This window comes from Accipiter gentilis, chromosome 10, assembly GCF_929443795.1.
Source record: "Accipiter gentilis chromosome 10, bAccGen1.1, whole genome shotgun sequence".
Lineage (NCBI taxonomy): Eukaryota > Metazoa > Chordata > Aves > Accipitriformes > Accipitridae > Astur > Astur gentilis.
Genome location: NC_064889.1, coordinates 15321075 through 15335812, shown reverse-complemented (window position 1 = coordinate 15335812; position 14738 = coordinate 15321075). Strand labels below are relative to the sequence as shown.

Here is a 14738-nt window from a genome sequence, read left to right as displayed (position 1 = left end):
TCCGTTGTCCATGTTGGGATGTAATTATTCCTTAAGTCACAATGTAATTATTCATTAAGTCACATTCCAAAAGGCACTTTGATGAATGCACCAGAGGGCATATGAAAGAAATCCTTTTCTCCAGTATTTATGAGGGGAAACTAAGATGGGGTAAGTGTCATGAATCTGGCACTAAATCTATTGTTCCTGTCAACTCTCAACGTATTTCTCACCCAATAAATCTCTGAGGCTTTAGATGACACATTTAAAATATCTCTCCAGAGGAGGAATGTCTGTTGCAGGTTTTCTTTCCTAGGTATTATGGCTTTATAGCTTTAGAGATGGAGTTTCTCACCTGGCCATTTGAAGGGACATTTTATAGATTAGTATATCAAATGGGGATGAGATGTCATTAGTTTCACTGTAATGACTGATATCTCTACCAAACACTTCAAAGTATGGTAACAGCAAAGTAAACTGTGCAACTTCTGTCCAACAAGATAATCTTCATAGCATGTGTAATGTTTACTGCATATTAATAGAAATACTAGCTTTTGATGAGTGTTTCTCAACAAATGACTGCTAAAGCATCTCACATGCCACAAGGGAAAACTCAAAAAACAGTGAAGTTGCAAAGTCAGGTAGTCAAATGTTGGGAAATACTTGGGCTCAGGTTGCTGGTGCAACTTTAATTCTGCTGTCTTCTTGGGAAGTTTGTGATACAATCTTTAATAATCTCCTTTTGGGTTGGTTGGTTTGTTTTTCCCCCTCGCCATAGGAAATCTCAGGCTGGTTACCACTTAGAGACTCTAGTAGGTCATAGAGTCCAATACCTTCGAATGCAGTGTCAAAATTTCCACATAAGCAGATGAGTTAACTGGCAGCATAGTAACAGATCATTAGTCTTTGTATGCAGAAGTTACCAGAAGAGAATGAGATGTGCTGGGCAACAGAATTTTGTTAGATAGTGTGGGGGGTTTCTTGATGTATTCTATGATATTCTGAAATCTTTGTCTTCTTACACTCATGGCTGCTTTTACCTCCATCTCCTAATCCCCTTCTACTTTTCTCACGTCCTTCCCAGGCTTTAGCTCCTGCTTCCCTCCCAGCTTTTCCCAGTTCTTTCTCTCCATGCAGATCTGGTCACTCCACTCTGGTATACTGGCTAGGTACTTGTAAGGAGACAGCCGTTTTTCCTCTCATGAGCTTTGCTTCCATAGTCATCTCCAGTCATGAGCTGAATCACATTCACATTAGCCTAGAGCATGTTTAGACCAGACAGAACATCTGAGACTTGTTTATCGACCCCTATTGAGCATGTATGAATGCTTTTCAGACTCCTGCAACTTGGCTACATTTATATGGTACCTGGTAATTTAGTAGTTTTAAAATTATTTCTTCTACTGTCATTGTCAGAAGAGTTTTGATTTCTAGCCACACAATCATCATGGAAAATTTCAATTCCAATGGTTAAATTATGAAAAATATACAAGCAGCTGAAAACAAAGGTTTGAATTGGAAATTGTTAAGCAGCATTGACTGTAAGCATCTTTTGTCTGCTGTAGCTTTAGCTGAAATGCCTGTAGAGAATAAGGAATGGCAGCAATGCATACTTGCTAATAACATTTCCATCCCATGCAAACCTTTCCAGCTAATAGTGGAAAGCTCCCAACCAGAGAGGAAGTTAATTTTAACTGAAGTGCTCCGATCTTTTCTGCCTCTAGGATACGTGTTCACACCTCTGCAACATGTAAAGCAATCACCTTAAAGATTGTCTAATTTAATATGATTAGGAGATTGCTCTAGTGTATAACATAAGAAGATTCATGAAACTGAGTATGGATAACTTGCTCCAGCTATGATACACACCCTTCTGCCTTCTAAGCTTATTACAGAGAAGGCTTCAGATCCCCTGGTGAGCTTCTTATCTCCAGTAATTAAGAATATCCTAATGGGCATGGTAAGTGCCTTTCTGTGCATGTTGGCATGGACATATAACATCATGGCCTTTTTCTGCCTGACATGAAGTAGCTCTGTGATTTCAGACAGTGCTCTCAGACGTGTCTTGCACAAGGGAATGGCTCGGTTGTGACTCAGAACAATTTCCTATTAAAATATTTAACAGACAAGCACTAGCTGACTGCGGACATAGGCAAAATACTAATCATCATAATCATCAATGACACATTTTTACATACAGGAAAAGGAAATGCAGAAGGAAAGAAGATTATATCACCTATAGATAGATAAGTAAAAAGAAAAAATTGTATTTCAGTACTTTACAGTAAAGTTGATTACGCAAGTCGCCATGCTGCAGAGCATTTATAGTCTGATCTCAGAAGGGATTTGAGTGGGGAAAGCAAAAATTGTAAGGTGGCCAGGGACAGAATTTCAGAGGCAAATGCAATAATCTGTGTGGCTTCTACAGACACAATATAGGTAGCAACTCACAAAATGGCAAGTGCAAGATAGCAGCATGAATAGTGTCCACATACAAGACAGTTTGCATACAAATGTCCAATATATGTGTGCAAAACTATGATCATGGAGTATTTCATGCAAAACTTACATATGTTTAAAAATGTATTCAATACTTTGGAGGGTGCTTTTGAAATTAGGCCTTTTATGTCCACATGCTCTTTTCTTAAAGATTGATCCACACTTCTGAATCAATGGAATTCATTCTCCATGAAAATTTTCAGCAAGGAACGCAGTTACTTTTCTCCTCATGAGAATAGGGGGGAAATGATCAGGACTGGCTTAAAGCTTAAGAACACTATTTCCTGGGAACTACTGGCAAAGCAAAATTCAGTAGCGTGGTAGTGGCCTCAAAACAGTTATCTCAGGCACCGTCTGTCCTGAGTGACTCACGGTTTCACTGCTGACCACACTACTGGTCCTGCCACCTCTCTGCACGGTCCTGCTGGGCCTCTGCCTTTACTCCCTTCCCCTGCTCATACTTGTATATGCTGCCCTGCTCTGGAAGTAAAACACTTGTCTGGCAGGGTGAGAAGTGAGAGGGAACTTGGTCTTATCGTTTCAGGGAGCTTGGGGGGGAAGGAGCGAGACATCCCTGCTGCAGGTCTCCCTTGCTCAGTAAGGACGTGGTGCTGCTGCCTCTGTGACCTGCTGATCTTTGTCTGTGCCCAAAGCAGACTCAGCTGTTGACTTCTGTAGACTTAGGACCTGGCCTATATACATGTAGTGTATATATACTAGCAAGCCTCCGCACTGCTCCATTCACAGTTATGATCTGAAACTGCTCTTGAAGTGTTTGGAAGAAACTCTCTCCACTCCTCTTTCCCACTTCTGCGTAGAAGGGGTAGATGAACTCTCCTTTGTAACAGAAGAGAAAGGAACAGAATACAGGCAACAGAGCAGGAGTTCTCAGGCTTTGTATGCTCTGACGAGTGGCTGACAGGGTTAAGCACACTAAGAAACTCCTTTGCTGTTTGTGCCAAGGTGGTTTTCTGTCTTGTTAATGTGTGGAACATTTGATTTGTTTTTTCATTTATCAGCAGGGAAATTTGCCTTTTTCTTCCCCATCCTTTCCCAGCATCTTAACCATGGCTCGATGGAGAAACTGTCTGCGAAGTGTGTTTAAGAGTTTTCAGCTGGCCAAACCTGAGCAGAGTTCTTACCGTGGCAACTCATTTATCCTTTGCAGCCATACACAAGAGAAAAAGAGAGCTGCATCCTTGCATGTCTATGGGATGAGTTTTCTTTGGAGCTCTAGTATGAGATTATCTTCGCTGCAGACTAGAAACATGATTCATTGACCATGTTCTCTGCAGACACCAATGCTGGGACAAAAGGAAGTTAAAAAGTGGACATTTCAATGAGATGTTTCAGTTCAGTATCTAGTCACTTTGAATTTTGCTATTCTGACATTAGCAATACATTGTTGCATGGATGTGTATATAACGTGTACAGTTTCCTTTTGGAAGAAATTGGCATACGTCCTGCTCCTTTCTGACTTAAAGTCGCTAAATAACTTACTAGAAAGAGCTATTCATATCTGAGATGAAAAGCAAATAGTGTATTTAAAAACAAACAAACAAATAAACAAAGCAGCTCCAGCTCTCTAGTAAGTATTCTGGAGATAAGGCTCATTTGGGGACATATTAGAGGTATGGGAGGTAAGACACAGCACATAGGATTATTCTGGACAGACTTGGATCAGAGTCCACAGCTCCTATACTCAGAGATTTTATAGTACATTTTTCTGAAGGGAATTTACACTGAAAAGAAGTATCAATTTAAAAGGACGCAAAATCCTATCTGATGTGAAAGTGAAAGTGCGTTGCTTGGCCACATGTCTATACTGAAGGTGGCTGCGTTGGCAACCCTGTCACTGATCTCAGTACTTCAGGAACAGATAACAACATTGAGCACAGTGCAGGCTAATCATCTAAATGTTTATCCAGCTTCCTGGATTTTTTTTTCCTTGTTAGTCTGCTACTGATACCCGAGTTAATGATTTTACAGCACTGCTTCCCCAAACAGAGAAGTGCTTATCCTATTTTATGACCCAGAGTGACAAATTTTATTGACTTGTGCGCTACCAACAGCAGCACTTGGGTACCAGAACCACATCTGGGGACACCATAAACAGTAAGAGTCTTCTTGGTCCTGTTACAGCCCAGGAACAGGTGCTGGAAGAACTGTTTCTTTCTCTTCTTTCTCTGCCATTCCCAGCCCTTATAGACCAGTAGTGCTCACTATGGTCCACCTACTCCCTCCCCAAAATGTGACCCTACAAGTCTTCAGCCACCTATTTCTTTCTTCATTGGCGGGAACTCCCTGTGGCCAGGTGCTTTCCTGGGGACTCAGAGAAGCACCCAGCCAGAGCTGTCTCCCTAAACTTTAAGGGGATAGTTGCCATCTTGCATGTGAGAGTGGCTGGGGAACCCACTGCTACGGTCTCAGCCAAACCTGCAGAAAAACCTTTCCTAAACTTTTCTGCTTGTGGCGCAGCTTGCAGGTGCCTTCCTAGTTTTGCTCCTCTGGACGGTACTTAGGTATAATAAGTGTCAATAATAACTGATTTCCGAACATTACAACTTAACCGGCAACATTATGGTAAAAACAGCAACACCTGGGGTTTGGATTTGTGAGTTCCACAGAGGTGCATGTTTCTAAAAACTGGCATCATCTGGCAAGAGCCAGAGCTGTGCGGGGAGGCCTCTGTCGTGAATCTAAGCAGATCCCAGGTCCAGGTCTTTGCGGCTGTGGGTTTTTTTTGAGTCTTAGGCTGAGAAGGAAGGTGGAGGGTTGGCGGCGGGGAAGAGGCCGGGTACGGGAACTGGGAGAACCCTGTGCCCCGGAGCGGGGCCTTTGCCCGGGCGCCTGCTTGAGGCCGGCTGTTTGGCTGCAGGCTGCCTTTGCCCGATGCCCGGGTGCCAGGGGAGGCCTGTCGACAGGGTCTGCACCAGCAGCACTGGGGGGCCGAGGCACCCCGTGGGTCCGGTCTGTGCTGCGGCCTGGGCCTCCGTGAGGAGGGGGGACAGGGCACCCCCCCGGGCCCGAGGGCCGGGAGCCTCCGACCAGGGGAGCTCGGCGGCCCTGCTGCAAAATTCAGCCGGGCTCAGCCGGCTTCTTCCTCGTCGCCCAGCCTCCATGTCGGGCGCGCATAAAGAACCATGTCATGCTTCAGCTGGGAAGGAAGGGCCGGGAGGGACTGGAGCCGCTCTCTGCTCTCCTATTTTCATAGAAACCGATCTGTGTACCTAGAAAATAACAGGAAGGGAAAGCGCGGGGGGGAGGCGCGGGCGGGGGGGGATAAGAAGATCCTGTTTTCGGTCGCTGCCCGAGGAGTAATTCGGAGGAGACGGCTCCATATTCCCGGGGCCGCGGCGGCTGCGGCGGGGATGGAGCGGGCGGCGCGGGCGGCGTAGCCAGCTCGCACGGGGGGGCCGCGGGCAGCGCCGCGCCCGCCCGCCGCCGCGGGGTGAGGGCTCCCCGGCCGCCCCCGCCCGGCCAGGCGCCCCGCCGCCAGCCGGCTCCCTGGTACCGGGGGCTGCTGGGGTTGTGTCCAAGGCCTCCCCCTCCCCCGCGTACACACTCACACACACAGACACACACACACACACTCACACACACACACCCCATCTCCTCCTGCCGCCGCCGCCGCCGGAGAGATCGGGGATTGCCCGCGGCCCGGCCCTGCTCCCGGCTGCGCCCCGTGCCCGGGCGCATCGCACCCCGCGGGGGCTCGCCCGGCTGCCCCCGGGGCGGCGTGTGCGGGGCGAGGGCTGTGGGAGGGCGGGGGGACACACGGCGGCTCCCGCGGCGGCTCCCGATGGCTCGTCCGCGGCCCCGAGAATACAAGGCTGGAGACCTGGTGTTCGCCAAAATGAAGGGGTACCCGCACTGGCCGGCCCGGGTGAGTACCGCGGCGGGGGCGCCCGGCCCCGGCCCCGCGCCGCCGCCGCCGCCCCCCTCGCCCTCCTGCCGGGCGGGCAGCGGCCGGGCCGCGGCGAGCCTCCGCCGGAGGCCCCGGCCCCGGGCCCGCCGGACGGGGGGCCGCGACGCGCGCCCACCCCGTTATTATTGTGCATCTTTTCTTTGATCTGCAGATTTCTCCCCGGCCCCCCGGGAGGAGGAGGAGGAGGAGGAGGAGGAAGAGGGAGAGGGAGGGAGGGAGGGGGGCGAGCGAGCGCGGGCTGTACCTGGGTTGTTATCGCGGGGAGGAGGCTCGGGGAGCCGGCAGCCCTGCCTGCCTGACAACGATGCTGTTTATTATACGCCCTCCCTCCCCCCGGCTCCCCCGTGGGGCAGAGGGGCCCCCACCTTCCCCCCCCCCCCTCCCCTCCCCTCCGCGGCCGGCGCCTGGGGCAGGGCAGGGCAGGGCAGGGCGGCCGCCTCCCCCCGGCCCAGCGCGGCCCAGGGCCCGGGCTGAGGGACGAGGCTTCGGGCCGGGCCTTGGCGACCGGTGTGAGGAAGGGGCACGGCCTGGGGCAGGGCCAGGTCTCGAGGGGCCGTGTGGGGAGGCGGCGAGGCCTGGTGGCACGGAGGGGGAAGGGGCCGAGGCCCGGTGGCACCGGAGGGGGAAGGGGCCGAGGCCCGGAGTCGGGCTGCGGTTGTCCCCCGGGTGGCGGGTGCGAGGAGAGCCCGGCGGCCAGGGCGCCGGTGGGAGCGGGAGGCATGGCGCGGTACGGAGAGGTTGGGTGAGGTGAAGCTGGCCTGGCTCCGAGGCGCGGCGGGGTCCGTGCTGGGTGCTGGCATCCCCGCAGCTCAGCGGCCGCCCTTCCGTACGCGGGGTTTTAGGGTGTTGGGCCTCCTGCTGTATTGTGTCTCTTACTGTGTTGACTTTCTTTCACAGTCCTTTGTCATTTTTTGATTACGCTGCCGTGATGTAACTGAGGTGGAAAGGCATCGTGGGCATTCGGCAGTCAGATAAGCGCCCCGTTGTATTTAAACATCCATTTTTGGTGCTCCTGCAGTAACGCAGATTAGAGCCTTCTCTTGCTGCTGGGGGGTCTGGTACCGTGGCACCCTTACACGGCCTGTCCCTTCCCTCCTTTTCGGTCACTGTTGTGTAAACTCGCTGTGTAACACGTGTCGTGTGAACTCATTGGCAGGCATCAGCCAGTGAGAGTCTGTATTTACTTGTCTTCTGCGACCTTACCGGGACGATTGCGATTGCCATCGTTTTCCGGTCAAGGAAAGTTGCTGGTCTTTGCAAAGAGCATGAAGATAATGAAGTGTTGTGTGCGGCGCGCAGGAAAACAGAGATGGGCAGGATAAAGATGGACTGACATTTAGCATTGCCCTTGACAAGAGAATCCTGGAAAAGGATGGGTGTAAGTGGTGGAAAGGTGTCCTTAGTATAACCAACTGAGGAAGTAGGTGAAGAGGTGTTGAAGAGCAGACACCATACAAGGAGGGAAGGCCAACACCACAGGCTTGAGCAAAGGTTGGTGAAGAAAGGATAGTTAGAGGGTGCTAAATATCTAGAAGCATGTAAATAAGGTGGTGCATTCAATTATTTTGGCAGAGCAGGCTAAAATTAGCATGCAAAAGGCCGAACTTAATCAACACTGGGTTGCGGTTTTGTTAGTCTATTATTATACAGGTTGGTGGATATACTGCCTAAAAAATGGCAATTTATGTCAGCAGAACAGCATGAGCCACTGAAAATTGACTTCTTTCCTACCTCTGTCATGGTTTAATTTACTGTGAAAATTTTAATGTGAACAGTTGAGACCATTACCACGTTGAAGCATGTTAATCCCTTTCCTTTTTGAGCCTTTGTAAAACTCCCATTTGTTTACCCAGAAGCAGAACAGGGCCTTTTGTTTTAATGACGTTTTCTTTCCTTTAAAAAAATCATTATATGCTATGCAGCTGGTCATAGCCTTCGACTGGGTGTCTAAATAGGTACCTGAATGGCAATAATATCCAACAGAGTACATCTTCACTAGGAAAAAACAGGTGTGTTCTTAACATAACTTACTTCCTTTGTGCAAACTAACAGGATGTAAAGTTCAAGACAAAGCAGTCTCTAGTTGTAACATGACTTAGCAAGCGGAGGTAGAAACTGTAGAGACCCTAGAATCTACCATCAGGTAGGGAGAGAGCAGTCAGGCTAGGGAAGCATTAGTACTGGGTTTTAGTTCACCTGAGTGTCAAGAGGCACAGAATGTGCTCCTGTAAGACGTGATGCCATTACATACAACTTCATGTTAGATTGGGCTGATGTCTGCCTGAACCTAACGTATTGCTCATGAAAAATATAGTTCATACCATCTTTACTAGACCTTTTCTTCATCTTGGTTGCCAAGTTTTGCCTGATGCAGACTTCCTTAAGCAAAGGAAAAACCTAGTGAGGACATTAGTCTTTATTTCGTTTTGCAGAAAACATCACATATAAATAAGAAGAAAAGAAGTATTTGAGTTGAGAATGCAACTCAGATACTCTGATTAAGTGAATGCCTTTTATCCAGGGGGGTCACTTGTTTCCAGATCCTTGACTGTTTGCTACCCACTTCTTCATTCATTATGCAATTAGCGTCTTTGATCTTTGTATTGTCATGTAAAAACTTACATTATTTCATCCTAATATACTAGCTTAATAATACGAGTAACTACGTATAAATGGCAGTGTTATTGCCCCTACCAAATGGTGTTTTGAACCTCTGAGACCTTTGGCATGAATTTCCTGTCTAGGGACAAACTTCTTAAACTGTGTTTAATAAACCTGAGAAGTGTTAAAGCAGGACAGAAGGACTCTGCCTACCCTTTAAAGAAACACACAGACATAACTGACCTGGCTCAGAATCAACCGTGTATTTTTGTGTGCATGCGTAGTGTCATACAGAAAATCTAACTCAGATCCCAGAAGCAGTCCAGCTGCAGTAGTGGAGATCTGCACCTAGCTCAGTTACTCTTGTCTCTCATTAGGTATAGTGCTCGTGGGCTCAGCCAGCTCCATGGGGCGCAACACTGCAGACATATGCAGCGTAGGCAGCAATCTCTAGTCCTAGACTGTTAGCTTTCCACCCCCCTCTCTTTGGAAGTATGTTGATAGAGCAATCAGCAAGAACAGGACTGGCAAGCCTGACTTTCATCACTGTGAGTAAAGAGAGAGAAACCGTGAAGAAAGTGGCCAGATAGTGATGGTACGCCCAGGGATCATTGAAGAATTTTGTCTAATAATTGATGGTGCATTATAGCAGTCAAGCTGCATTTAAAGTTCCTTTGTGGATTGGTCTAGAATTAATTTGGACCAAGCTTGCCACACTTAGCCAAAACGGTAATGGCCAGTAAATCTTATCTTTACATATCCTGTTAAAATAGAATTGGTGAATAAAACCACTCACTTCAAAAGATGCTTTTAGATACTTGGTGTCTGAAAGATGTCACTTAGGTCTTATTACCTAGAAGGGCTGCTTTGCATTTTGGTATCACATTTTCTTGGGCAAAGCCAAAATTTCCTTTAGGTTAACTGGAGGACAGTGAATAGGTTTAGGGTTTAGGCCCCAAGAATTCTATTGAAGCTTAATAATAACAGTAGATAAAATACTGGCAGCAGTTTGGTTTAACACGGGTTTTATGTCAGCCTGTGATGTCAGTTGTCTTCAGATGTTCATCAAAAAATGCAGAATAAATACCAACTGGCCAGGTCATCAGTCGCTGTAATCCAACAAATAAGCAATTGTGTATCCAGGGTACATGCAAAAATAAAGAGAAGATGCTGTTGTGGTTAAAATATAGGAAATAAGGATTTAATTAATTCTACATTTCATGAGTCGTCTTTGCTTTTGAAGCACTAAATCCCTCTGTGTCTTAGTTCTCTGTTTGTAAAAGACAGTTAACAACACTTTTCCCTTTAAAAAGGTGTTGTGGAGACAAAATCACTAACATTTATGAGTTGCTTGACTACTGCCGTGATAGGAGCTGTATTAGCACACATAGACAGAAGAAATCTCTTTCTTCGGATACCCTAGTTTATCTAGGATAGATGTCCTGGTTTATTGAGAAATTGCCCCTTCAATAGTCACTCAGATGAGATAAAAGGGAAAAAGTAGTGGTAGATTCAGAAAGATCAATAATGGTGTTTGTTTTATGAGTGACCCTGAAGAAACAATAAGCACTTAGTTGCTGAAATTAGCTGCTGATTTAAAAATAGGAAGGAAGCTGTTAATGCAACTGTAGAGAGCGGAGGAGAAAGTCTGGAATGACCTCAATAAAATAAGAGTGTGCCCAAGTAAATGGCTGATGCCATTATTGAACAGAAATCTAGGATCATACAGCTGGGGAGACAAGAACTGTATTTGGGTAAACACAAGTAGTTTGTGTAGGGATGATAGAGTTGATTTGGGACAATACAAAAGAGATCCAAGCAGGTAAGACAATGTATTCTAGTGTAAAACACATGGATGTTTAGAGCTGTTCAGAACATTTTGTGCTGGGAAGAGAACGCAGCCTTTAAAGTGATGGTGTCACACTAATTATTATGAAGGTGTATTTACTGTCTTGTGAAGGTGAATATCCTGTTTTCTCGACTCCTGTTTGCCTTGTGCAGTCCCTTTATTGCTACTCTGAATTAACACCTACTTGAACTCTGGATTTGCTGGTTAGCTGACAATCCTCATATGTGAATGTCACTATTAAGCATCTGCCAATAGCAATGGCAAAATGGTATTTGGGGCACTTTAATGTATTAGAGTTGCAAATGGGTATGAAATTTTCAGTATATTGCTTAGAGTAATATATAGTAAATGCTGTCATTTTAATGGGAACTAGTGTCTATGGTGGGCTGAGCATCATAAATGTGATGATTAAATGATAGTTTTTAGCTGAGTGCATTTTTTTCAGTATTGTTGGCTATGCCCCCCATCCAGCAAGGCATGAAAGTAAGACACCTTAAAGTAATCCAAGGGAAGGGCTTAAAGGTGAGCTTATGCTTAAAGACTTTGTTAGACTAGAGCCTAAAAAGATAAGGCTAATAACACTATAGTATTATAGTGTAATATAATATTATAGACTGTTAAAAGGAATTACTACTACAGAGTGATAGAATTCCAGAAGACTTTCAGTATCAGTAAAAAAATGTTAAAAATATATTTTGGACACTGCTACACAGGCATTTTACTAAATAAACCTCCCTCTTCCAGTTCAGTGAAGTATGGATGGAGCTAGTGGGTTGATTGTGGTGAAGCTTGTGGTGTAGGACCAAGGCCTATGTTATGACATGGTTTGGTAAAATACAAGATACTTAACCAGGTCAGTTATAATTGCAAATATGACAGCTTGGAAATATCAAACTATCAAACATATCACAGAAGAAAGATTCTACATAAATGTTTGATATTTAAAACAGACCATTTGTTTTCTTATTAGTATAAGGATAAGGGAAGGTAGGTTCCCTGGCAAGGTTTATCTTTTTTGGCAAAGAATGACAGACAAAAATCAGATTAGATCCAGAAAACTTCAAAGGGTCCATCAGAAATAGACAACAGATCTTTCTCTGTGTTTTTCTGCCAAAACCCAGTCTGCAGTCTTTCGAGCTTTTCTCCTTGGCCATTTGGGACCTGTCCAGTCCTTCACCATGTGCTTTTCTCCTTTTTCCCCTTTTGGTTGCTCTGGTTTATGACCTCACTTTTGCCGTGTTACTAAATATGAGTCTCCTGTGACTTCTCCTTTACCAACTCAGCTTCTTCCATCTCAATCCCTCTTTAATTATGTACCTCACTCATACATCACTCCTCAGAGATCTGCAAGCAATTTTTCATGGCAGGTCTCTGTTCCTTTCTGAGATGAGACATGATTTGCTGATCACTGCAAAGGTCTGTCTTAACCTAGGAACTGAGGGTGAAGTCATGGCTTCTTCAGGCAGCACTCCCATGACTTCTGCTGTGGTGCATCTGAAAAGAGCACATTTGAGGCAGCGAGTCCTTTACGGGATTGTTTTTTACTTTCTAAACCTTCTGCACCAGGTTGACACATGTTCCTTAGATAGTATTTAAACTTTTATTTGCAGATATCTGGTCATATTTAGAGTAGGTGTGAGTGCCTTTTCAGTGACTTCATCAGCTCATTGAGTACTGTTTCCTTCATATCCTAAAACAAAAATAACAAGGAGTGAAGTGTGAATTCTCCTAGTGTTCAGAAGGTGGGGAACCTCAGCAGCCGATGGTCTTTCTCCATGCTCCTGCATTCTGCTTTAAGTGTGACTTAAAAACAGATTTCATCTGAGGATTGCAGCATAAAATGGGAGTAATTTTTATACATAAAGTTGAACCATAGCTTACAGTAAAACCTTTCCAGTTGCTGTTGTTTGGCAAACGAATAATTTTGGGGCCAAGATGTTTTATGTTTGTTGTTACCACAGCAGGGATATTTGGTGAAACTTCTTTTAAATTCAGTTCTTTAAGTCTCTCTGGTTTGGGTGTGTTTGGTTTTTTTTTTCTTTGATTAGTTTAAATAACTAGCCCCAAATGTGCAAGTCTGATCTTTCTGTGTAAATGACAATAGATGAATACATTTTCTTCTGCAGTGTCAAGATTTTAAGTCCAAATGAAGCTAACCCAGAATGAAGGCAGTTGTCTCAGAAGTTTTGAGGCAATAAGCAATTAAAGTTTTTCATACTGTACAGACTTTTTGTTAGTTGTTTTTCCTTGTAATTTTGAAGCCAGTGAGTAATTTGCATCAGCTGATCTCATGGAAATCATTGGATATATGTTTTGTCTGAAGGAAGGGTGCCCCTTTCAGTGAAATCTGTAGCCTCTCAAGTCAATCTGTATGTTCTTACTGCAAAAAGATATGAGAAATGTTAGTTTCCATTACATTAATTGACAGATCACCTCTTTTTATTATCATGTAAAGAGCCTTTCAGGACCCCCAACTGGAATGAATTTTTTGTAAGCATAGACAGCAAAACAAAGGCTGAGTTTTCAGTCTTAACTTTTCATTTCCTGATTTCCCCATCACAATAATGCATTAACGAGTCTTCATACATTTAGGGTAATAAAAATCTTGTAAGCAAGTGATTCTGACAGTAAGTATATACAATTGTCATTTGAGGATAGATGAGAGGATTTCCTGATAATGCTGGAAAAGTGATGACAATGTAGAGAGCTTGGACATTATAACTGTTTGAAATGGTGTTGTCTGAGCAGTAAAGACCTTTCCACTATATGCTCGAGAGGCGTAAGGGAGAATGAGTCTGCCTGAGGCCTCTCAGTAATACTGTAATTCAAGTGATAAATATAGCAACAAACACTGGAAAGTAGCCTGTGTGGAGCAGGCAGGAAGAGGTTGTGCAGCCAGCTTTTTAAAGGTGTTAGGAATTAGCTGAACATCAGTACTTCGCTGTGTCTTTAGGTACCTTGGTACTTTTCAAGTCTACCCCTGTATCGTCTGTATCTCTGATCTCTACATACCATGGATATGTATGTGTGTGTATACACATACCTATTCTGTGCATAGGTATACAGACTCCCATAGAAAAGATAGATGCTTAAAACATAGGTGTAGCACATTGCCATGGTAGCACATCACTTGGCTCTGGACTCCAATAGAGGCAGCATCAACAGAGAAAGGCCCAGTAGTTTGGCTGAAGCACAATAGGAGCAACTAGAATGAACAGTTACTTGAAAGATTCCAGGAAATACTTGGCAAACAAGAGAGTATCATGAGGTAAAGCTTCTAAAACTTAAAGAAGGAAACAGATCCTTGCTTCCTCCTCTTGGGAAGGTCTCTGCATTACTGGCTTTGCACATCTGAGATTGTTTCATTCATTTGTGTAACAGCCAGTTCTAAACCTGATACAGAAATTGGAAATAAACTGCAGATTCATTTCCAGTTTTCTTTTATTCTACTCAGACTATTTGATATGACAGTCTTGATAATACCTACTTTTACCTGAAGCATATATGAGCCCTGGCTTTGGGGTTGGGTTTTTTTGGTTGGTTGGTTGGTTGGTTTTGGTGGTTGGGGTTTTTTTTGTTCTAGAAAACAAAAGGAAGGTAAGAAATTTGAGTAAATACTACAGCATCTTAACAAAACAATGAACTTCCCATGTAATGATGTAGTTCCTATTGCCCTGTTCTGAAGTTCCTCATCCTTCAAATGGTCTCAGGCCAACCCAAATATTATCCTTGGCATCATTGCTGCTCCAAAAAGACACATTATGTTCTTGAATTTCAGAAGGATTTAATCTCTGTCTCCTGGCCTTTTGTAAAGCCCTGCTGAAATCTGAAAATGCCTTCAGAGTCATCATAAAGGGAGGAGACGACATTGTACTGTGCTCT

The 14738-nt window shown here is 45.0% G+C and overlaps 1 protein-coding gene across 3 annotated transcripts in view; it reads left to right on the top strand.

The window, feature by feature from the left end:
- Positions 1 to 5893: 5893 nt before the first annotated feature.
- HDGFL3 (HDGF like 3) overlaps positions 5894 to 14738 on the top strand; it is a 39031-nt gene continuing 30186 nt past the window's right edge. For all 3 annotated transcript variants that reach the window (XR_007507392.1, XM_049811531.1, XM_049811530.1), the window contains exon 1: positions 5894 to 6364. Coding sequence is in view for 2 of the 3 variants with exons in the window: in XM_049811531.1 (XP_049667488.1) it covers positions 6281 to 6364 (84 nt within the window). In the remaining variant the exon portion in view is untranslated. The remainder of the gene's footprint in view (positions 6365 to 14738) is intronic.